Source organism: Mauremys reevesii, linkage group 3 (genome assembly GCF_016161935.1).
Source record: "Mauremys reevesii isolate NIE-2019 linkage group 3, ASM1616193v1, whole genome shotgun sequence".
In the NCBI taxonomy this organism is placed as follows: domain Eukaryota; kingdom Metazoa; phylum Chordata; order Testudines; family Geoemydidae; genus Mauremys; species Mauremys reevesii.
In genome coordinates this window covers 114,725,035-114,750,399 of record NC_052625.1, presented here as the reverse complement: position 1 = coordinate 114,750,399, position 25,365 = coordinate 114,725,035, and the positions used below count along the sequence as shown (strand labels likewise).

The window sequence follows — 25,365 nt, the reverse complement described above, 5'->3', positions numbered from 1 at the left end:
ACACATAGGGTCATTCCTTTCTGCTATTCAAAAAGGGTGGCTGGCAGGGTGAAGTCAAATCATACATTAATTCTTATAGTACAAATATAAAATCCTGCTCCTACAGATGTCACACCAATGTCAAATGCATAGGTAAAATAACCTCTCTACCCCTACTCAAGAATATCCTGTTTATGCATCCCAGGATTGCATTAGCTCTTTTGGCGACAAGGTCACATTGGGATCTTATGTTCAGCTGATTATCTACCATGACTCCCAAAGCTTTTTCAGAGTCACTGATTCCCAGGATAGAGCCCCCCCAATCCTGTAAATATGGCCTGCATTCTTTGTTCCTAGATATGTACATCTACATTTAGCTGTTTTAAAATGCATATTGTTTGCTTGTGACCAGTTTACTACTAAGCAATCCAGATTGCCCTGTATCAGCGAGCTGTCCTCTTCATTATTTACCACTTTTTTTTTCCAATTTGTGTGTCATCCACAAACTATATCAATGAAGATTTTATGTTTTGCAGCCAGCAATGTCACCCTTTACTGAGTGGCCAACACCCGTTCACCTGTGAGCTCTCGGTCGATTTCTGACTTTTCATGGTATATTGTAAATAGCTGTAAGACTACTAACCATTATTGAGGCCATAAACCTTGTGTTTGCATCTTCTACCCCAAATACACCTCTACCCCGATATAACGCGACCTGATAGAATACGAATTCAGATACAACGTGGTAAAGCAGTGCTCTGAGGGTGGGGAGTGGGGTGGGGGGAGTGCTCCGGTGAATCAAAGCAAGTTTGATATAACACGGTTTCACCTATAACGCGGTAAGATTTTTTGGCTCCCGAGGACAGCGTTATATCGGAGTAGAGGCGTAAATAAAAAAAAAAGGTTGTGTTTGTGTGCGCGCACCCGTATATTCTGTAATGACACGCACAGCAGCAGGGAAAGGGTACATTTTACAGGGATAGCTATGGAAAGCTTCCCCTAAAATACCTCCAAAGACAGAACTACTTGCTAAGTACAAGGTGTTATCTTCATCCATTACAGACTATTTCCATCTTACATTAGAATGTAAGAGAGAAAGAGAGAGTTTAAAAAAAAAAAGCTACCAAGTTGGTGATGAATTCATTTGTACTTGTTTTTCTGAGATCAATCTTTTTATACTGTTTATAACTCCAAACTCTATTTAATCACACACCTCCTTCTGCCCATGACATTTCAACAATCACCTTTTAGAACTGTTTAAATTATTTTTCTGCTCCAAGTATAAACTTAACAGTTTTCCAAAGCTGTTTTTTTTTTAAATTAAGTTGCTTCTCTGTCTGGTCTTTTTGATAGATCTTCTGTTTTCTGTTTGCACAGCACCTAGCATAACAGGCCTTTCAGGACTACCATAAGACAAAGAAGAAGAATACATCATACACACAATAATGACAAAGTGGACTAATTCACTAGCTTTTCATTATGGCAACCTGAGCTCACAGATGAAAATAGGTTGATCTCAATCTTCTGACCCTTTATAGTCTATACTGGACATGCTACCACATAATAAAAGCTACCACAGCTGCTAGTCTCTGCTCAGGAGGACAGACTAGAGAAGCAGGAATGATCCAGGTGTGTTAGCAGAGCTGTGTGGGATAGCTTGCACTATGCTTTCGTTTATTATGCTTGACTTACTGCAGTGCTATTAGTCCCCCACTTTCACAGACTCAAAATTTTTGCAGTCCCCACAAAAAACAATAAATTACATTTAACTGTCAGTGCAGTCAGTGACTGCCTCCAAAGCATACACAAAACCCCCAAACCTCTCTTTTTATTAGTTTAACTCACTGCCAAATTATACCTGTATGATCACGTTTGATATTTCTTAAATTTTGCCTGTTAAAAATAAGTTAAGAGCAAAATAGACTCAAGCTGTGGAAATTTTATTCCAGAAAAAAAATCTGACAATTTAAATTCTGTGTGCTGTATGCATTAACAGGCTCTGTTACTATTATTGCTATGGCAATAAAGAGCATCAGCAAGTGAAGGATTAGAAAACAAATTGGACATCATTGCCTGCTGATCATGAGTCATGATTAATGACTCATACAAGACAAGGTATTATCATGGAATAATTTGTCACCATCCTCCATAATACTGGTCACTATACAACATTTTTTTAATTCAATGAAAAGAGATTTTTTAATAGCTCAATCTGAGAAAGATAACCACTTAGACAAACACCTAGGACAATAGGACTTGAGAGACCACGTAGGACAAGCTCGGAATTTAAGCATTTCGTTCTTTCATACCAAAGGGATTTTTGTTGATCTCTAACAAACGAAAAGCAAAATTTCAGTCAGCGTGGAGCACTTGCAGCCCACGGAATGGCTGGAATTGATTTTTGCAGGTTGTTTATGGTAAGAATACAACAGAGTGGAGTAAATATAACAAATGCTGTTTGGATTCTTTAATTATAAATATTCTCTGTTAAACCAATCCAGTAAAATTGCTAAATTCTCGGATTATAACATGACTATACAGAATAAACTGGCCAAGAAGATAGAATGGCCCAACAGAACTTGAGAGACCCAGGTTCAGTTCCTGCTCCACCACTGACTGTAAACAAAGTCACTAAGACTTGCTGTGCCTCAGCGTCCCCATATGTAAAATGGGGACAACTACGTTAAAGATTGGCAGGTGCTCAGAATGGTGGGGGCCACAGAAGCACGTGAGATTGACTAGGACTTTGTTAGTGGAAGTATAGTCTAACAGGGTATGCTACGCTCCACTATTATCTGTACCATAATCAGTTTATAGAATAACTTTTTCAATGACAAACTTTCCTGTAGAAGTCACAGGTGGTCAACACAGGAGTAATTAGCTTTGTGGCCTATTAGTATTTTTAGCATGTTTTTAAACTTGTCAGAGCTCTGGCATATTACAAGTGATCACTAACATATATCTACAGCAATGGCTGGTGATGGTTATCAATAAGGCTAAGATGTTGTCATGGTTATTTTTAGTAAAAGTCACACACAGGTCACAGGCAATAAACAAAAGCCGTGACCTGTCTGACTTTTGTTGCTGTGGAGCCATGGTTTTCCCCACCACTGTTGCGGGCTGGAAGCTGTGGGGTTCCCCACTCAGCCCACAGCGGCTGGGAGATGCAGGGTGACCATATTTCCAAAAGAGAAAATGGGAGGCGTCCCCCTCCCCCCCACGCAAGGCTGTCGCCTGCAGAGTATACACTTGAGCCGCTGTCATGCACTGCCTGACAGCGGCTCAACTGATCATCTGCAAAAATGACACTGCCAAATTGCACAAAGTATACAAATTTAAAAACCAGAGAAAAATAAGTATTTTCTCCATGCTCTGTTCTAGGAATCATAGAATCATAGAATATCAGGGTTGGAAGGGACCTCAGGAGGTCATCTAGTCCAGGGGTCCCCAACCTTTTTAGGATCAGGGACCGGTTTCGTCCTGCCCCCCAGGGCGGCATTTGCCGGACCCTCCGCAGTCATGCCTGCGGGAGGTCCAGCTGAGCCGCGCGACCAGCGAACCGTCCGCAGTCATGCCTGCGGGAGGTCCACCGGCTCCCGTGGAGCTTCCGCAGGCGTGCCTGCGGGAGGTCCAGCTGAGCCGCGGGACGAGCGCTCCCTCCGCAGTCGTGCCTGCGGAAGCTCCACTGGGTCGGTTCGCGGCCCGGTTTCTAAGAGGCCGCGGACCGGTACCGGGCCGCGGACCGGGGGTTGGGGACCCCTGATCTAGTCCAACTCCTTGCTCAAAGCAGGACCAATCCCCAACTAATCTCAGAGGTTCTGTAACAACAGTAGGTACAGCTTTTCAGATAGAAGTGTAATTTTCCAGACAAGTGTCCCTTTAATCCTAAATGCACCTGCCTATTTAAGATACACCAAACTGTTCCTGCCTTTGTTAACACAACACACATTTCTGAAAAAGTGACAGGTTTTACAACTCTTCACCAAAAGTTACTGGATTCCAGACAATAATTCAGGACAATTCCCCCACATAATATCAAATGTAAAAGTGTTGTTATTTGCAGCGTTGTTCCCAGAACAGGGCCGCCCACGGGGGGGTGGGGGTGGGGGGGCAAGTGGGGCAATTTGCCCCGGGCCTCGCAAGGGCCCCCACGAGTTTTTCAGGGCCTTCTGAGCTACACAGAGCTCTTCTTCAAATGTTGTTATGACACTTAGTATAGATATATAGCGGCTATATCTAGAACTACAAGCCTCTAACAAAAATTTAATAGCTCACATGCCAGACACATACCGAGGTGAGATTACACTTAGGTATCCTAGATACACTTGTATTATACCAGGTTTCAGAGTGGTAGCCGTGTTAGTCTGTATCAGCAAAAAGAACAGGAGTACTTGTGGCACCTTAGAGACTAACAAATTATTTGAGCATAAGCTTTTGTGGGCTAAAACCCACTTCATCGTACCCCAGAGCTCCTCACCTTCTAAGTGGATTTGAAATGTCTACAGCCTGCAAACACCTTAAAATCCTTATCAAACCCTCCTTCTTCAAAAGATTGTTGTTTTGCATTTAATGTGTATGTGAAATAGCAATTCAGCCAGTGATACAGATATTATATTGTGGCAAGAGCTCCTAAACATGGTGTTAATAATCATCAGAGCTTAGCATTAAAAAGGAATAGGGTCTGAACACTATTAAGTAACATTTAGACAGAAAACAAGCAGCCTCATGAGACTACAGACAGCTTCATACCAGAAAATCTCCTGGGGCAGGGAGAACCAAGGAAAAGTCACTAGCATTTCAAAATTCACAGCATTTGATCCACTCCAGCAACTAAGATTAAAACCCCATCCTAACACTAGGAAGGTTTAAGATGGTCCAGGTGACCCTGACTGTGCATTTGCATATATTTCTAGTGTTTGATTAGAAGTGTAACCTTAGCTCTGAATTTATTCAGGTAATATTCACTTTCTGTGAAAACTAGGAGCTCCTCTGAAGGATTTTTCTCTTAAGTAATGAAGAGATATTTACTACCCTAGCTCCATTTTAACCTGCAGTTTGTAAAGATGGGAGAAGAGAAACAAACAAAGATTTGTGGCAAGTCTTAGAATAATCACAGATTGATTTGAACCAAAATAATGGGTTTGATTTTTTTTAAATGGTGCCTGAAGCTGCCTAATTTTCTGTGAATATTGCACATTCCCATTTCACTATCAAATCACGTGTCAGATTTCTAAATGCTTTTACAACAGTCTTCCAAACAGCTTGGCAAAACAAAAAAAAACCCACCATCAAACCAACCAACCCACCCTCACATTTTGTATCACCGTAACAATTGCCTTTTTAATTATCAAAGGCAGGAAAAACAAACTAAAGTACTTTCTAAAACTCCACGGGGAAAATATATATAAATATAGCCAAGGAGGGGAAAGAGAAAGCAAACTGACCAGTATTACTTGGGTGGGAGTTAAATATCAACATCAAGGACTACGATTTAGGGGGACAATATGATATGGGGGGGGGGGGAGAAAGAGATGAGAACCAAACAGGTACTAATTTTACCTTGGAGCAAGGGGGAGCGAGACAGAGAGGAGAACCCAAATTCCAGGGGTTCACACTGGGGAAGGAGAAGAGAAGCCAACCTGGAGGGGGTTAATATCAGGGATAGGGTAGGACAGATGAGAACCTACAATCCCAGGGTTAATTAATAATCATGGGGCAGAGGAGAGAGATTGGAGGATGTATGGAGAGAAGCCACCCCACAGGAGCTGAGATTCCCTACTCCTGGGTTAACAGAGGGTGCATTAGCTCCAGCCCAGCGAGTCACCGACCTGGTTCTGCTCCCTGCAGCAAGTTGCTGCTCCAGCTCCAGGACGAGCAGCACAGCACAGGGTGCATCGGGGAAAGAGGCCCCTTCCGGAAACCAGCACCGTGTGTAAAAGGGCCCAGTCAGGTCAGCAGAGAGGAGCAGGGACTCTGCTGATGTTGAGTGTGGCACAGGGACTAGGCCTGGGGTAAGGGGAAGGCAGGGAGTCAGTACCGCAGGGCGGGAGGCTGTGACCCACTCGTGATCTGGAGTGGAGAGGTGTTAAAATGCCGCCACCCAGCTACAGGGAGCCTTGGGCTGATCACCCTGCCTCTGCTTGATCATCCTGTTCCTGCGTGCATGCTGTTAAGAGAGCGCTTATCTGTGGGGCTCATCACACTACTTCTGGAGAGCAATAATTTTCCCTTTGGGATAGACCAGATTGCCCCAAATGAGACATATTTTCAAATCACTAATTGCTTAGTGAGAATATGCCTGGGACATATGGGACACCCACTCTCCATCAGTGATGTCACCCTCGCCCACTGAATTGTGTGCGGGGTACTCAATATGCTTGCAGTATTTTGTCAGGACCAAAGGTAAGTTTGTCAAAGTATGAACATTTACGGTAAAGTTCGGCTTAATAGAAATGACTCCCTCCTTAGTTTTGGTTATTCATTCATTCTGTTATTTAGTCCTTCAAAATATAACACTATCTGTAAGTAGTTTTGCTTAAATACGTTTGCACATGTTTGTTGTGCACATATGTGACAGCGATATCAGTTTTCTTTGTGTTACCATCTTTCTCCCTTGCCCACCAGGATTTTGCTATATGTATTCACATCCCTTTTTGGGACTGAGGTTTGGGGGGCAGCGAGGGGCATTTTGCTATATTTTTTTACAGTGTCTTGCTGGGAAAAAAGGACATTTTTCTGTGTCTGATTTAAGTGGACACTTAGTCTCACACATCATTTTATTTTTAAATCTCCTTGCTGAATTATCTCTCGCAGTGTGAGACAGTACCCTGAGGAGTCATAGCAACTAACATGATGTTAAATGTGATTTATCACTCGGTATAGAGAGGAACTCCTGTGCTCACCATTATATCAAATGATTGTGGTTCAAGGTGGGAATACAATGTTAAACATGACAGTCCTTGTTTACACAGGGGCCATGTCTACATAAGGAGGTTACACTGGATTAGCTCTAAAGTACAATTTAACTTTATAAAGCTGAATAATACCTAGCTCTTGGATAGTACTTCCCCTTTGTAAAGCACTTTGAGATCTACTAAGGAAATCACTATAATTAACCCCATTTTACAGATACAGAACATGAGGTAGACGGGATAAGTGATTTACCCAATGCCATCTCAGTGTATGTCTACAAAGCAATTAAATACCTGTGGCAGCTGACTCGAGCTTGCGAAGCTGGAGGACCCGAGAATCCGGGCTTCAGCAAAAGCCCAAATGTCGATGCCACAATTAAACAGACGGAGCCAGCTGACATGGACCAGTCATGAGTGTTTAATTGCTGTGTCAACCCACTCTAACATGCCAGTGACAGACCAAGGATAGAACCCCTGCAGAACTCTCTCCACTAGGCAATGCTGGTATTATACCAGTTTAAGGTACTTTCCTTGTTAATCATTGCATCTACACAGCTCTGCTTTTTAAAATTAACCACTCAGCATCCTGGACAGATATCCCCTGCTGCAATCGTAACCTACTTGTGAATGTGTGTTACAGGGCCTCCTTTGTGCCAATCTGCCTCTGCCGAGAATGTGCATTGTTATAGAGATTTGACTCTTTAGTTCAAGCTTTAGCAGTTTATACATTTATCTCTCCAGGTCACTGGTTGAATTCACAGTGTAACTTCGCTCTATGCTCTGTGATTTTTCATGCAATGGATTTTCAGGATGCCTACTGGGAATTACAGGAATTCTGCAACTGGGGAACAGACTAACAAACTCCCATGATTCCTCTCCTGGCAGCGGTTAATTTTGACATTACCATTTTCAAACTGCTGTCAGGCAGCATGGAGGATCCAGTGCTGAGCGCTATGATCATGACAGTCATTAATACAAACAGGATGATGCACACGCATTTGCAGTCAGACTGATGGGTGGATGCTGCTCGGTGATTTCATAGTGCTATTGATGCTATGGATATGGCTAATAGAGGAGGAGGAGGAAATTGAGCAGTTAGTTCTGCAGGGTATTTATCTGGAACATCTTTACTCAGTGGAGCACTGCTTCTGGGTTCAATCAACTAGAAGTGACTGGTGTGACAGTGTAGTGATTCAAAACTGGACTGACCAGCAGTAGTATCAGCACTTCAGGATGACAAAGGACACTTTCCTGGAAACCTGGACAGAGCTGTCCCTGGAGCTTCAGCACCAGAACACCAACATGAGAGCTCCTTTCAGCATGAAGCAGCATGTTGCCATCCCCAGGTGGAAATTACCAGTCAGTAGCTAACCAATTTGGTGGTAGATCAACTGACAGGGTTGTCGTTATGGAGGATTGTGATGCTATGAGGAGGGTGCCATCGTGTCACAAAGTACAGTAATGCACAGGAGGTTACCGATGGCTTGCCAAGGATGCTATTCCCACAGGGACTAATATCAGAGGATGCATGCCTATTTCTGCCCCCCACACCAGGCCAAAGACTTTAGGAAGATGCATTTCATATAGTGTTGCAAGGTTGATCATTGTGGAAGATTAATCTTGGTGAATGTGCGGTGGTCTGGAAAGGTCCATAATGTCAGGTAGGGTTGGCAGGTATCCAGTTTTCGACCAGAATGACCAGTCAAAAAGGGACCCTGGCGGATCCGGTCAGCAGCACTGACTGGGCCGTTAAAAGTCCAATCGGCGGCGCAGTGGGACAAGGCAGGGTCTCTGCCTGCCATGGCTCCGCATGGCTCCCGGAAGCAGCGGCATGTCCCCCCTCTGGCTCCTGCACGTAGGGGCAGCTAGGGGGCTCCATGCGCTGCCCTCGCTGCAACAGCCGGGAACCACGGCCAACAGGAGTTGTGGGGGGTGGCGCCTGCGGATGGGGCAACGCGCAGAGCCACCTGACCGTGCCTCCACGTAGGAGCTGGAGGGGGCACATGCCTCTGCTTCCGGGATCCACGTGGAGCCATGGCAGGCAGGGAGCCTGCCTTGTCCCACTGCGCCCCAACCCCCTGCCCCAACCCTGATCCCCCTCCCTCCCTCTGAAGTCCTCAGTCCCAGCGCAGAGCACCCCCCCTACACCCCAAACCCCTCAGCCCCACCCCAGAGTCTGCACCCCCAGCCAGAGCCCTCACATCCCCCCCAGCCCAGATCCCCCTCCTGCACCCACAGCTGGAGCCCTCCCCCTCCCAGCCCAGTGAAAATGAGCGACTGAGTGAGGATGGGGCGAGCGAGCAGCAGAGGGAGGAGGGATGGAGTGAGCGGGGTGGGGCCTTGGAGGAGGGGCAGGGCAAGGGTGGGGCCTTGGAGGAGGGGCGGGGCAAGGCTGTTTGGTTTTGTGTGAGTAGAAAGTTGGCAATCCTAATGTCAGGATATTTAGAAATTCACACCTGTTTGCTTGATGAGCAAGGGAGTGTGTGCTCCCCAGACTCCTATGGCTGTTAATGGAGTTATGATTCCTCCGGTCAGTTTGGGAGAGCCAGCTTGCTTTCTGCTTCCCTGATTTGTGAAGCCTTTCATTGGCTGCTTGGACAAGAGAAAGAAGCAGTTTAACTTTATCCTGAGTTGTTGCAGAATGTCAGGGGAATCTTTTGGAAGACCTAAGGGAAGCTGGCGGCAGAGGCCATGGAGGCTGGATGGGAGCAGATGGTGGAGTGGAGAGACTTTTTGAATGTTATGGACACCCAGAGAGGGTGCCTCTGGAAAATGTCTCAAGTGGCCAAGGAAAGAGGGTCAGGGATATATTGTGCTCCTTCTGTGAAACCAGGGGGGTAGTTATGGAAATGAATGTACTGTAACCAAGGAAATGTGTTGGTTTGATTTTTATGGGGAATTGCGGTGGGAAAGGGAGGAAGAGAGGAATTTGTTGTCATTTATGGTATTTCAAGGTATGAATATACTGCTATTAGACACTCGTAACTGGCCTGTGCCAGCTGACTTGGGCTCACGGGACTTGGGCTAAGGGACTGTTTAATTGCAGTGTAGGCTTCCAGGCGTGGGCTGGAGTACACTGCAAATACTAGGGTCTCGTACCCTGCAAGGTGGGAGGGTCCCAGAGCTCAGGCTGCAGCTTGGGCCCAGACGTCTACACTGCAAAATGAAACAGCCCCCAGCCGGACTCGAGTCAGCTGGCATGGACCAGCCACAAGTTTTTATTTGCAGTGTAGACATACCCTGGATGACATATTTCAGTAGAGTTGTACCGAAATGAATGTACTGAGTTAACAAAAAACATAAGTAACACGTTTTTTCTTGGATAAAAACAAAAACAATCAAACAAGAATGTGGAGCAAACATAAAACCAATGGAACTATGGCATACCCATCTTAAGGAGTGCTCACAAACCCCTGCAGGTGATACAGCAGAAAGGGTTCTCCTTCATTTCCTGGAGGGCTGATTGTTGTGGGAAGGGCTTGTCATTAGAGTTACTGAAATGGTAGACAGTGTGGTGTATTCTCTACAATTTGCAGGACATCAGAATGGCCGGAGGCTTGGCCTTTGTAACACAACATGCTCTATCACAGCTGTTGGCTTCTGAGTTGTCTGCATCATGTTCCTTTCCAGAGCCAGGCACTCCATTTCAGTCCTTTGAGACTGCTCCAGGAAACCATCCCTCCACAAGTCTGCCTTAATGACTGTCTTTTGGGTTGAGTTCACTAGCTCCTGGAGCATATCTTCTCTTGCCTTTTGATTGTTTAATCGGAGAGCTTTCAGACTCTTCTTTGCTCACGGGGTGTGGCATTACAATTGCTAAGGGAAATCAGAAAAAGCACAAGTACTTATTGTCCCAAAACCAGTCTCCATGCCAACAATGATATAATGTTTCTTTTCCCACCAAATGGTAAGATGTTTTCCAGATTAGTTCCCCCTTGCATAGGGTCCCTGCAGCAAAGGATGCATGTTTGGGTAACTATGTTGGTTTCAGATAGGTGAGGGCTAAAAGTGGGTGGACATTTGGGTGGCTGTCTTGGTTTTAGGTGAGAGGGAGGCAGCCGTCTGCAGGTTAGTAATTGCATGTGCCCCCCAGCAATCTGCCTTTTCATTGGATGGTGTTACCCAAAGGCAAGTCCCCAGGAGACAGAGGGGTCTTGTTTAAAAAGGTAATGGGCAAGCCAGCAAGATATGCAGTGCTGCTATTCACCAGGATGGTGTCCACCGAGCTGGTGCAGGAGTGAAAAGGAATCACTAGCTATGTGGGCAGTCCCAAGACACGTTGCCTTCCAGTGCATGTGCCACTATCTTTGCTTTAAGTTCTCTTTTATGCTATAGATCAGCATAAAGTTCACTGCAAAATTACAGTCGAACCCATTTATCTCGACCTCGGTTAACTTGCCAATCCTATTAAGTCGACGTTTTAGAAGTGGAACCGCCAAACTCCCTCTTTGTCTTATGGGTTTCTCATCCGTTATGTCGATTCTTTAATCTCGCCGAACCCTAATATCTCGAGCCCGGCTCCCCGCGTCCCCGACCCACCGTGTCCCCAGCCGCCCGCTCCCTGGCTCTCCAGCCACGCGGTTTCCCAGCCGCCCGCTCCCCGCGTCCCCAGCCGCCCGGCTCCCCATGTCCCCGACCCACCGTGTCCCCAGCCGCCCAGCTCCCCGGCTCCCCAGCCGCCCAGCTCCCCGGCTCCCCAGCCGCCCAGCTCCCCGCGTCCCCGACCCACCGTGTCCCCAGCCGCCCGCTACCTGGCTCCCCAGCCGCGCGGTTCCCCAGCCGCCCGCTCCCCGCGTCCCCAGCCACCCGGCTCCCCGCGTCCCCGGCTCCCCGCGTCCCCAGCCGCCCGGCTCCCCGCGTCCCCGGCCGCCCGGCTCCCCGCGTCCCCGGCCGCCCGACCCTGCTTACCCGGTCCCCGCTTCGCCTGCCGCCCGCCCGCCCGGCCCCGCTTACCCGGTCCCGCCGCGCCCGCCCGGTCCGCCCGGCCCGCCGCCGCCCGCCCGGCCCGCTTACGCCGCCTGCCGTCCGCCCGCCCGGCCCGCTTACCTGGTCCCGCCGCCTGCTGCCCGCCCGGCCCGCTTACCCGGTCCCGCCGCTGCCCGCCCGGCCCGCTTCGCGGTCCCGCTTCGCCTGCCGCCCGGCCCGCATACCCGGTCCCCGCTTCGCCTGCCGCCCGCCCGGCCCCGCTTACCCGGTCCCTGCTATCTCGATCATCGGTTATCTCGACGCTTTTTGGCAAATCCCTAGGCCAGCAACATAACAGGGTTCAACTGTAATACAATTCTGCAGTAACTGTTCTAAACCCAAATAGCTTAAGATCTCTCTGCCGCTTGAAATGTCTCTGTAGCCTCATTTGGGCCATTTACCTAATGAAATTTCAACTGTGCTAAAAACTGAGTGCATTAATGAAACCATTAGCCAAGGTAACTTCTCTGTTTCCTATTGCTTTTTCTTTTTCTGTATCTGCTGCTACACATTTGCCATGTAGCACGTTTGATTTTTTAATCCCCATGGTGCTGACATCTGGAGTGAGGGGGAGGAAGGCCATGGAAAAGGGGGATGAGGGAGGGAGAGTGAGCAGGCAGCAATTTGGGCTGGGGAAGAATGGAGGTGGCAAGTATATCCAATGACTGTATATGACATTCCAGGGTGCGATCCAGACCAGTGAGGGGCTCTGTCACCACCTGTCCTGCAACCTGAAGTGCCTCGCAATTCGCTGCTGCTATGGCCCCCAACCTGGGCCCTTCACAAACAATCAAACAGCATGCAGGTCACACTAAGAGTTTCTGTATAGCCACAACCCTCGTCCAGCATTTCTGACTCCAGCAACCTGTTAGCAAACACTCCGGTCACTCTCTGGCTTCCAACAGACTTGGTTACCACATGCAGGGTGACCACAAAACACTCCCAGTCCCAAGTTTTTCCCCCCAAAAATACATATGTTCTGCACTGTCCAGCCCTCTCCTAGGTCCATTGCCCCTCTAAGGGGATTATGATACAACAGTTTTCCACCACAGATGGAGTTACCCACATAGTCCAACACTGGATTAGTTTTGATTAAAGAATAGAACACGTTTATTTACTACAAAGGGATAGGTTTTAAGTGAGTACAAGTATAAGGCATTAAAGTCATAAATAGTTACAGGAAAAATAAAGATAAAACGCTTTCTAAACTTAACCAATTAGACTCGGTTCAAAGTGAAGTCTCTTGCCACATGTTCAAGTAACATTGCTGACCAAACTCTCAGGCCAGGATGTGTTCCCAAGGTCCAATGGCTGCATCTTTTGGCCTCTTATGTGAAAAAGAGAGAGAGATTGGGATAGAGAACTTGGGGTGGTTTTGCCCCTCACTTTTATGGTCCGGTTTCCCTTTAAAATGCATTTTCCTGAAAGTGACCCCTAGATAAAGTTCTCTCCAGCTGAGAGCAAAGAAACAGGGAATCTGGTAGAGGCAGTTCCGTGCTGTTTCTTTTCACCTGTGCATTCAGAAATGCTGACCTCCCTTGCCACTTGCCTTACCCCACTCCGATGCCAAAGAATGGCCACTTGATAGGTGATGTCATCAAAGTTGATAGGCCACCTGGCTAGGGGCGTCAACTTGTCCTTTGTCTTTGAGAAACAGGTTTACCCACTTCCCAGACTTTTCTGGTAAACACACTTCAGTCACAATTTCAGCTTATGTTCATAACTTTACATAGAATCTTGCTACATACATTTCACCATGATATTATTGACCAGCAAGTTATTAGTTTTCAGATGATACCTCAAGGCCTATTTTGTACAAAGGTTACTACAATATTGTGTAGGGTGTGAATACAGGAGTGCATTCCATCACACTATGGAATTTGATATGACAGGGAAATAAAACAGATTCCATTTTGAGCACACTGGGGGTTTGTTAAATGCTGAAAAAGGTGGAGAGAGACCCTTGGCTTTGCCCAACATAGCAGTGGACAGCGTATACCCAGAAAAGTAGTTTAATTTCCCCTATGCAGTAGTAATATAATCCAGCACATAATACTTACACATACAGATCTCCTCTGCAGCATTTTGAGGCTGGCTGCTGGGACTCTTGCATAATCTCCACATCTCCTGGTTCATACTGTTCTTGGCTGCCCTGTGAAATCTCCTTCTGGTTGGGTCCCATAGAATACATGGGTAGAGGGTTTGGGTTGCTGGCCAAGTTGTCTGCAGGGCTTTGTGGAAAACTATCTACCACATCATTCTTTGATTCGGTGTTAGTATCACTTGCTCCCACTACCTGGACTGTACTTTTGCAATACCCGAGGCCCTGTTCTGGTCACTTTTCCACAGATACTTGTGTCAGAACTTGTTTGCTTTGTTTTGGCACTGAGACCAGCTTCAGGAGTGATCCCTCTCCTTCGTGTGCTCTGACTTCAACTTTTAGATATTTGCATTCTGATGACGGCTGGGATTGAACATGCAGCTCTCCAAAGGCAGCCGTCAAGTCCAGGACCTCTGAAGGGGTCCACATAGAAGTACGGGGGATGGGGGGATGGCTACTCTAATGGGTATGTGAATTCACTAGTGCCAGGATTGAAACCCAGAGATGGCATCCAGTTAAGATGATTCCAGAGAAGTTGAGGGCATGCACAGGTACAAAGACAGGTTGATCTAGGTCTGAAGCAATGCACTGTAGAGATTGTAGTTGGAGGACTGCCAGAAGCTAAATAATTTGGAATGGGTCCACATGAGCCTTAATGCAAACAAACACACTGCAAAGTTGAGTTACTCCTGTTCCAAGGAGGATTACATACTGCAACCCCAGAGGCCAAATAATTTGCTTTAAAAAAAAAAAGGTGGTGTGTGGATGCAAGGTACTTCAAGGCAACTAAGGCCTGTTCTACACTAGAAAATTAGGTCGGCATAACTACATCACTCAGGGATGCGAATAATCCACACCCTTGAATTGTGCAGTTAAGTCAAACTAAGTCCTTGTGTAGACAGCACTAGGTTAACAGAAGAATTCTTCTGTCAACATAGCTATCATCTCTCCGGGAGGTGGATTACTTACAGCAATGGGAGAATCGCTCCCATTGGCATAGGTAGTGTCTACACTGAAGCGCTACAGCAGCACAGTGCAACTGTTGCATTTTAAATGTAGACAAGCTCTAACTAAAGTTACTGCCATGTAATATACCCATATGGCAAAACCTTAAATGCTGGTTAGCATGTTCTAACACAGTGTAAATTAGCCTTCTGCCTCGTTAATGCAACCTCCCTCTCCCCTATCTTCTCACTGACTTGTGCACATCTGATTTGGCATAATGAAGGTGCTTTCTAAAATAACTTTTGGGGTGAAATCCTGTCTAAATTGAAGTTAATAGAAAATCTAATTGATCTAATCGTTTAATGTTTCTGTTTCTCAGTTCATATTTGCTGGGGAGAGGACTAAAGGTATTTTTTCAATAAAAATACTTCTAAACCCCAAAATGTTTTCAAAGTGCAATACAGAAATATACACATGTATAAAACAAACAGGTGGCAAGACATCAACAAGAGAAATTGATATTGCTCAGGCTATATAATCCCAATAATGGTATCTGCACACAGATACCCACAGGCATTATAAAATCAGCCTAGAATAAAACGTTTCAGCAAGAGCAGACATTTACTAGATGCCAGATTGATAAGCATTTAGATGGGAAATACTTTTTGCAGCTCTAGCAATCTGGATTACTAAATATAACCACATTTCAATACAAAGTCAATTTAATTAAAGGGGTTAATCTCTCTTTCATTCCAGAACAATAGTGCAACTAGCTCAGAATATGATACTTATTTCAGCATGGAGAACACAGCCCAGAAGTGAAACAACTGTTCATTAGTCACTACAATATTGCTCCACTGGGATGTTAGGGTTTCATTCTCATTCTGATGTTAATACCAGTGTTACTCCATTCACTTCAATTCACATGATTTACACATAGTGTAAAGAGACAATCTAATCCTTTTGTATTCAGATGTGTGTGTACTGGAGATGAAAATACATATACTTAGTTCTTATATAGTACTTTACATTTTCGAAGTGTTGAGCAAACATGAGCTAATTCTCCCAATGTCCCTTTATAGCTGTGCTAATACATACTACCAATATTTCCCCTCCCCCCCAGCTCCCCATTCTCCTTATAATTTTAATGTGTTTGTTTTGGTGGAAGGTTTGCATCTACTTTATCTTCACATTTTTTAACACAGTTTTTCAGTCCAGGTGTCAAATACAAACATTCCTGACATTGGTCTTGTTAATTAAAATATGGTGATTTAAAACACATACGTAGGTGATACTTTGGCATTGAATATTACCTCAATGTTGATTTGAGTAGTGTAAAGTTTGAATGGATGTTGCGGAGAAGACACACAAAATGGCCAAATCATAAGGGACTTCAGTGAAACTGTGCATTTTGAATTCATTTTGGGTAGAATTTTTTCTCATCTGAATAGATACCCCCAAAGCCTTTGTATTGTTAAAAAGCACCAGTTAGGTCTGGTGAGAACACTATAGAATTCCCTTAGGAAGTTTTAAAGAGAACAGTAGAATCATGAAATAGCCCAGTCTCAAGTTGTAATAACCTCCAACAACCAAAGGGTTAATTCCTATTAATTCTGGTAGTAGAAAGGGAAATACTGCAGCAGTGGGCCTATGACCCCTTCTTTGTTTTCAGGGAGTCTTTCCCCTTCCATTCTGAGGGTATTTCCCTCCCTCCCCCCATTAATATAGACATAGCTACAGCATTTAGTTCTACATCTGTTTCTGGAAAACAGTTCTCCTAATTTAGAAATCTCCTGAGTGGGATGTGGCTTTCTGTAGGTCCTGCTAATGGGAAAGGGAATAAATAAATAGGACAGGATCTATGGCAAAGTGAGAGCTACGCCTAAGCAAAGAGATCCTGAAAACTGCAAATCTCATGGTTTTCTAGGTAGCATATTGCCACCTAGCAGCAGTTAGGGTAAGTAGCACAAACCTGACCATTGCTTCATAAACAATACTCTGTGGTAGTCTGGTAGGTCCTGGTATTGTTGTGTCCCGTACAGAACTAGGTGGCAGATAATGGAATTAGGAATGGAGGAACGTGGATAGAAATTAATGGCACTCCTGTTTTGGGAATTTAAGATATTGATGTATTTCAAGTTTAGAGTCCCTTGAGCAGGTTTGTATCTATTTTCTGTACATTGTATTATGACAAGAGAGACTCTCTAAAACAATAAAATCATCAGATAGGGTAGTAAAGGATGTGGATCTGACCTTAGTGTGTGTAGCTGTTCACTCATGCAAGTAGTCCCATTGATTTCTATACTCCCATCTTCTCCTTTTCACACTGCAAAACCAATACAATTATGGGAGTGAAGTCATCATCTCAATTAACTAAATTCCAACTGCAGGGCCAAATTCACCATCACTTACACCTGAGCATCTCCATTATTAGTGCTGATGGCATACCAGCCAGAAAGAACAAAGCTCGACTTTCAGATCCCAGGCGGAGTTTGCAAGGCTGCCAGTTAGAAACATTATTGAACTACAAAACACATGGAACTTTGTAATGCTATTCCTTGTAGTCACTTTTCAGAGTAGAACCCTATTTCACATAGCAAGACAGTGGTAGATTCAGGCTTAGACCAAGACCAGAATTTGTCTAGATTCAACTTCCAGTCATTGGATCATGTTTCATCTTTTGCTGCTAGATTGAAGAGCCCATTATTAAATATTTGTTCCTCATGTAGATACCGATAGACTAATCAGGCCATCCTGTAACCTTCTCTTTATTAATCTAAATAGACTGAGTTCTTTGCATTTATCACTATTTGGCATGTTTTCTAACCTTTAATCATTCTCATGGCTCTTCTCTGAACCCTGTCCAATTTCTCAACACTCTTCTTGAAGTGTAGGCACCAGTACTGGATACAGTATTCCAGCAGTGCCAAATACAGAAGTAAAATAACCTCTCTACTCCTATTTGGGATTTCCATTTATAAATCTCAGGATCCCTTTTGGCCACATTGTCATATTGGGAGCTCATGTTCAGCTGATTATCCACCACAACTCTCAAAAGTGCTTCCCAGGATAGAGTCCCCATGCTGTAAGTATGGCCTTCGTTCTTTGTTTCTAGATGTATACATTTACATTTAGCCATATTAAAATGCATATTGTTTGATAGTGCTCAGGTTACCAAGCAATCCAGATTGCTCTCAGTGACCTGTCCTCCTCATTATTTTCCACTCCCTCAATTTCTGTGTCATCTGCAAACTTTCAGCGATGATCTCATATTTTCCAAGTCATAATGTTAAATAGGGCAAAGAACCAATCCCTGCAGGAGCCCACTGTAAATACACCCACGCAATGAGGATTCATCATTTAGAATGACATTTTAAGACGTTTTTAGAATGACATTTTAAGATCTCAGGAATTTCTGGATTCCAGTCACATTACCATATTCGGTTCACTAGGGATGACACTGACTGTCATCATTCTGTATGGAAATATATTGAGCACATTAAAATACATACAAACATATACACCAAGTTTGTGTCTCCTGCATCTCATTCCTCCTTCCTCACTTCTCCTTCTGTGTTCTACAAAACTTTCAGGAAAAAAAGTGCACCCCACCTTTTTCTTCAAGAGCATTAGAACCACACAGAAATAGGCCAAGTGATAATCATGCATCACTTTGCTCCATTGCATAAATGTCACTTTTTAATTAAAAGCATTCCCTGAAAATAGGCCATTAATTAGGGCAAGTACAGATCCTCTTTATGCATTCTGGCCAACCAGTAAATAAGATCATTATTGCAGACATTCCTGCATCAATAACAAGGTGTCGATTCATTTGCTATTTTTGATTTGTCTGATTTTTTTCTCCAAATTGCACATAAAAAGCACAATTGAAAAAAGCTAACACATTTTGTAACTCACCAAAGACATTGTTCTGTCATTTAATGGTAAAGGGTACTTAAAATAAATGTTACCCTGGAAATATAAAAAACATCATTACAATAGAGAACGCTTTAATATCAGATCCAGATGTTTATAGAAATTATATAACCTTAGTAAAAATGAACAAACACAACATGTTACAAAATACAGCCCTGATCCAGCAAACACTTAATGAAGTGTGTAACTTTACTTACAAGTAGCTCCACTCAAGATAATAGGACTACTTTTGTGAGTAACACAGCCCATAGACTTTAGCGTTTACAGTGTCAGGGATATAGAGTACGAAATGCTCTCCCTTTGAAATCTTCATGAGCCTCAATTATTTATTAAGGGGTGCACATGCATTGACAGAAGATCCAGATGCTCCAGACTACAGTTATATAAAGCTCCTACCACCTACCCATCCTCACTTGCTCTCTTTGGTCCTGATTCAGCAAAGCACTTAAGCACATAAATAGTCCCATTGATTCTGGTGGAATTTAAGCATATGCTTAAGTGCTTTTGGAATCAGGGCCCTTCTGCCTGCTAAATTTCCTTCCTTCATACCCCATTCCATTCCTGGTAGCTTATTAAATATTTTTAATGAGCAGTTATTACAGTTATCTGTATGTTAAGGTTTTAGGTCCCAATCCCCAATGGGGTCCATCTGGGGTAGGCTCATTGTAGGTGTGGGGCCTTAGTGATCTGGAGCTCTACAAAACACCACCAGTGCTATAGCATTTGCATGAACAATATTAAAACACATGAACAAAAAACAAAATATATTTTACAATAAGAGCTTTTAGCATATGGATCTCCTCTACTATGACTAATTTTGAGCGGAACCCTTAAAAAGTTTTGTATCAACTGTTGCAGAGAAGAACATCTCAGACATTCTCATGTCTAATGTCAACACCTTCAAAAGATGACTACAGGAGCTTAAATTCATAACTGTGTTAGACACAAAAAATCATGGGCTTAATAAAGACATTGGATTTATAGTTTATTACAACAATCTGTAATCCTCTAGCTCTCATTTTTGTGTGTGATGACTACAGAGGTGTGAATAGGCACTTCATCTTGAATGGTCTCTTATAATATGTTAACTACTTATGCTAAACGATCGGTTCCACCTTGTATGTAGCTATGACACTCTGAGTGCCTTTCCCTGACCTGAAGAAGAGCACTGTGTAGCTCAAAAAGCTTGTCTCTCTCACCAGGGGAAGTTGGCCCAATAAAAGGTATTACCTCACCCACCTTGTCACTCTAATATCTGGGGACCCACACGGCTACCTGTCTAATGTAGGCATTTTTAATAAATGATATGTTGTAACTTCTAGAAAGGTCACTAGATGGCATATGACTGAATTATATGAAAGTGCTAGTTGCTTGGGATGCAGCAGGAAAGTGTTTACATTAATACTAAGAACTGAGGCATTTTCATACAGCTTTATTGTGCTAGCCTACTCCCCTGCCAGGTTCAGAAATTCCAGGTAAAATGGTAAAAAAAAAAAAATTCTGTGATACTGAGATGGTCGCTAACAGTGACAAAACTGAAAAATCTCTTAACATATTCCCTTCGTTTCCTACCTCTTTGTTGTTCTGTGTTCCTTTCTTTTCTGCTCACTTTTATTTTGTTTCTATTATCTCCATAGTTCAAATTTTATAAAAAGGAAACAATGTCAACAGGCACTTATGAACCAAGTAACATTGTTAGCTTCATCGTTCTTCTTTTTTGGCCCCTGCAATTGAACAAGATGTGTTCACGATATACCGACATGCCAACTCTCATGAATTAATCGTGAGAGATGTGATTTCTAAGTAAAATGAAGCCTGACTCATGATCGCAGGACAGAACTCTCATATGTCAGGATTTTTTTTTTTCAGACGCAGCTGACCCTGGGGCTGACAGCAGGAGCCAGAGCTACCTGGGGCTGACCACGGAGCCCTTCCTTGCATGGCGGGCTGACAGTGGGATCCCTGGGCAACAAGAGTAGAGACTCCCACTGTCAGCCAGTCCCAGTTGGCTGGAATTCCCGCTGTCAGCCCCAGCTCTGGGGCAGCCGGGGCTCTCGCTGTCAGCCTTGGAAGTGGGAGAGAGGACCCCACTGCAGCCCCTCTGGGTCTGCAGAGGGTGAAGAACCCTCAGGAGCAGAGGTGAGGCTGGGCGAGCTGAACTACGGTTTGGGAGTTGCAGGGGGGCTGAAGTGAGTATGGTGGGAGCTGATGTGGGGGGTGGGGTATTGATGGTGGGTTCTGAGCAGACAGGGTGAGTGCTGGGGGTGAACTGAGGGCGGTGGGGGTTGATGGGGTGGGGGGCTGAACTGATGGGGGGCTGAATTGGGGGGGTTGGGTGGGGACAGAAATGATGGGGGACAGGATTCATTGCTGGGCAGGAGACAGGCAGATGTGGGGGTGAGAGCTCCTACAGCAGGGGTCAAAATCACCTTACCCAGTACATCTGGGAGAGTTCAGAAATCAAGAGACTGACCTAAAAAACACAACATCAACTTTTTAACAAAATCTCATGATCTTTGATCTCCTGAAGTTGGCAATACTGGAACGCTTATCACTTCATTTTTTTGAAAAGAAGTAGGCCTGGATCCTCACTTGGTGTAAATCAGCGTAGCTCCATGGACTGCTGTAGCCCTCTCTTTGTGACCTCAATGGAGTGACTCCAGTTTACACCAGCTGAGGATTTGGCTCCAAGCCTATCATGCAGTAGTTGTTATGTAGAAGCCCAGTGTTTGGAAATGTTGTAGCATTAAAAGGAGCATGCTGTTAATAGGAATAGGTTTAACTGTCCCTATGGTATAGAGTTAAAAAATGTTTTTAATACTATTAAAGAATTGCTAACATCCCAGGAAATACTTTCTAAAAGGTTTTATTTAGAGACAAATCAGTGTAGGCAGATTTGCTGTATTTTCCTACCCTGTTGTTGGTTTTGCACGAGAAAACAAATTGGTTATTAATTATCCTGGTTATTCATATTAAAACTCAATAACATTAAAATATTTTTGTTTAGGAATTAATCTGCTTCTGCAATTTGTTCCTCAAATGAAATTATAATCCTATAGGTCTATGACTTCCAAACTGGTTACTATAATTATGATGTCACAACTTTCAGTGTCTGTAGCTGTGAAATAAAACCAAGAGCAGAAGGCCTTTGTAGCTAGAACAAACCTGTTTTCCTGTAAGTGCCATTCATATATAAGTAGATTATACTTTTATTTCTCTTGCTGTCCTGTGTCTCATTGTTGTGTGAGGGATAACAAATGGACTTGCATCCGAAGAAGTGGGTATTCACCCACGAAAGCTCATGCTGCAAAACGTCTGTTAGTCTATAAGGTGCCACAGGATTCTTTGCTGCTTCTACAGAACCAGACTAACATGGCTACCCCTCTGATACTTAACAAATGGATGACTGATCTACAAAATCAAATGGAACTTTTGGAGGTAGATGTTCCAAGATGAAATAATAGGTAAAGAGGATTACAACTAGATCCTGTACCTGTGAGGTTTTTCTGGGCATTCTGATTCTGTTTGATAACAACAGTCCAAGCATATATAATCTAATTGTGGTATATGTAACTGGTTGGTCCTCCCTTATCACTGCCACAAAAGCACTGCTGCGTCAACTAAATAATTCACACTGTGGGCCAAAGTGAGCCCTAGCATAAGCAGGTGCCACACAGAGGGTTGCTCTTATGTCAAGGGTGATTTTGACTCTGCATTTGAATGGCCTTTCCCAGGGCTTTATCGTGGACTCCATCTCAAAACACTGCTAGCCTAGGGATAGCAGCTAGCAGCACAGCAGACAGATATAGCATAAACATATTTGCACAGATTACCATGTTGCTTTAACACATCTAGCCATAAATTCTCAAAACATACATAAACAAAATAGAATTTAACAGGGTCATTTAAGAACTGCATCCAGACTTACTGCGCAATGTCTCTCTGACTCTAAGGTAACACTTATTTCACACTATCAAACCGAGAAAGCAATTTTCACAAGCTTCTTACAACTCTGTGGAGGTGAACAAATAATTCACGCTGAATAATGCATCCAGTTAATTTCACTTATTTTTCTACTCATGGAAAATCTGTGAGCAGATTGCAATTTCCATTAATTTATTCATCATTTTAGAGATTTGATGGAGGGGGGTTGGGCAAAGTTTTCTCTGCAAGTATTTCTTTTTTATCCAACATGTGTTGGTTCATTGTGGTTGGTCAGATAAATTACAATGTTGTTTCTGCTGCTTGATTGCATGAGCATACCAGGGATTCTGACATGAGTGCTTATAATTGCAAATTTGAAGTTTGGGGGGCAGATCCTCGTTTGGTGTAAATCCACATGAAGCCAACGGAGCTATGCCAGTTTACACCAGCTGAGGATCTGGTCCTGAGCTTCTGATGACGTTTATACCAATAAGACTAGAATACATAAATGTTCACAGAGAGTGAATAGAAGGGTTTTTCCCAAGGGGAGAGCACAGCTAAATCAAATGCATTTAAAATGTGCCTTATTTTCTCCTTCTGTAATATGGCGCTAATACGACTGACCTCCTTTGTAAAGTGCTTTGAGGAAAAGCACTATATAAGAGCTAGGTATTGTTAAAACTAAAATCGGAGTAGATATTCATGGAATATATTTGCATTGATACAGCTCTGTGACTCAGGCATGTCATGCTGTGCTGAACTCATTCTTTTCTTGTTTAAGCAGGAATAGGTAGGTGGGAGCTTAATAAAATTTTCCTTAAGAAAACGGCAAACTAAAACATGTTTAAATGCATCTTAATCCAAACCATGTGCAGATACACAGCTTGGGTTGCACTGATGGAAGCTAGGCTGTGGCCCCCTAGGGGTAGAAATCTGCCCGGAGTCTGGAACACCAACGGCCTGAACATCCTGCTTGGCCAAAAACCTCAAATGAGCCTACAAAGTGGCAGAGCCTGGATGGGGCACCTGGCAGGTAATCTGAATCACCCAATTTCACATCAGCATCCACTAGCAGGGCTCCTATCCATGAGCACAAGGTAGCTGCATGACTGGAAGCTGGTGGACAGTTTCGCCAGCCAGGGATTGGAAATAAAGCTCCAAGCCTCAGTACTTTTAAGGCCCTTTCCCCAGGGCTTGTTTAATATCCACCAAACAGCTACAAAAACCGAAACCAAATCAACTGAAAAACAACCAGGCAATGCTTCGCCACAGGCTTTCCTTGCTCCAACCACCCCTTAGCCTCCCTTTGAGCCAGCTTCCCCTTCCTTTTATACTCTGCCTTCAAGCAGCCATGAGACCAGCCAGGGCCTGTTAACCCGTTACGGGCTGCAGTGCCTTTATCTTGTCACACTGGCCTTGAGAAAAGAAGGTTTTATAACCCTGACTGGCATAGTACTGTCAGCCCCAATGGTTCAAAAATCATGGGGCAGGCCCCCAAATCAGGAGATTAGCTTAAAAATCATGAAATTATGTTAGACATAATAAATCTTGAATGCTTTTTATTTCTCTTCTGGTTTTTGAGCCCATAGGTCATACTCAGGGCATTTTCAAGCTTTTCTCTGCAACCATGAGAGCTAGAAACTTATTTTTTAAAATGAAAGCTGAGATTCTCACATAAATAGATGGCAGAAGCTGGGGCTTTCAGGCAAAGCAAAAGGAAATATTAGGAGCCATGTGACAAATTTGCAAAAAGTGTCAACTCTGCATAGTAGTAAACCTGTAAGAAATACACTCGTAAGTTCAAAAGGGGCTGCAAAAAGGAAGTTTCACTAAGCCTCGCTGAAGTAGAAGCTGGCGTTCCTGCTCACTTCTGCCCGGAACAACTATTATTACTATTTTTTACACTAGTGCCTCCATCAGACAGCTTATTCCATTGCTTATAGAGTTTACAGGTGTTCTCCATACAGGTATATGGCCAGCCAGGGTTACAAACAAAAATCTTCTTTTTTCCTGGTCTGTTAAAGAAACATAGCAGTTTAAAAACAACAGCATTTTAAGAACTCTTAATGAGAAAACATATTAAAGAGGGAAACCAAAGCTAACACAAAGCCAACCTCTTTCACATATTAATGGACAGTTTTTGCCACTTGAGTTCCATGGTGTGGCAATATGTTTTGGAGGGGCTCATTCACATCCCCGGGTACTTTGGGATTCATTTCCACATCCAAGCTTTGTGGCTTAGAGGCATCTGTCGCTTACAGTTATTTGTATCCAAGGGCAGCACCGAGACTTTTTGCTACAAAGCCATTTCTATAATGTACTTTGACTTGCACCATTTCTGGAATAAGCAGCTCCTTTCAGCATTGATCTACCACACAGAAGACCAGCATACAATTGTTACATAGCCGTTGCCTATGAGCAGGATGTGCTCACGGAGGAGTTTTATTGTTGTAACATTTGTCCAAGACATTCAGAACTCTCTCTCTGAACTCCTGCCATGCTTTAGCAGATTTTATGGCTCACATGACACGCCTGCACTTGAGCTCTCTTTGCCTGGGAAGTACAGCTGCACTGTTCGGGCTGCAACGTGGAAGCAGTGAGTTT

General features: G+C 44.0%; 1 protein-coding gene and 2 long non-coding RNA genes across 5 annotated transcripts in view; 2 read left to right on the top strand and 1 right to left on the bottom strand.

The window, feature by feature from the left end:
- ECHDC1 (ethylmalonyl-CoA decarboxylase 1) overlaps nt 1–7,867 on the bottom strand; it is a 47,821-nt gene extending 39,954 nt beyond the window's left edge. Inside the window, exon 1 of one of the 3 annotated variants that reach the window (XM_039530301.1) lies at nt 7,795–7,867. Coding sequence is in view for 1 of the 3 variants with exons in the window: in XM_039530300.1 (XP_039386234.1) it covers nt 5,808–5,874 (67 nt within the window). In the remaining 2 variants the exon portion in view is untranslated. Of the gene's footprint in view, nt 1–5,538; nt 5,758–5,807; nt 5,944–7,794 lie in introns of those variants that run through there. The other 2 variants (XM_039530300.1, XM_039530302.1) reach the window with 2 other exon arrangements.
- Nucleotides 1–25,365, top strand: part of LOC120400942 — a 114,147-nt gene that overhangs the window by 20,957 nt on the left and 67,825 nt on the right. The window lies entirely within an intron of this gene.
- Nucleotides 5,980–20,855, top strand: LOC120400943. The gene is made up of 3 exons (XR_005596181.1): nt 5,980–6,381; nt 7,632–8,551; nt 20,707–20,855. It is a non-coding gene; the product is annotated as an uncharacterized LOC120400943 (long non-coding RNA).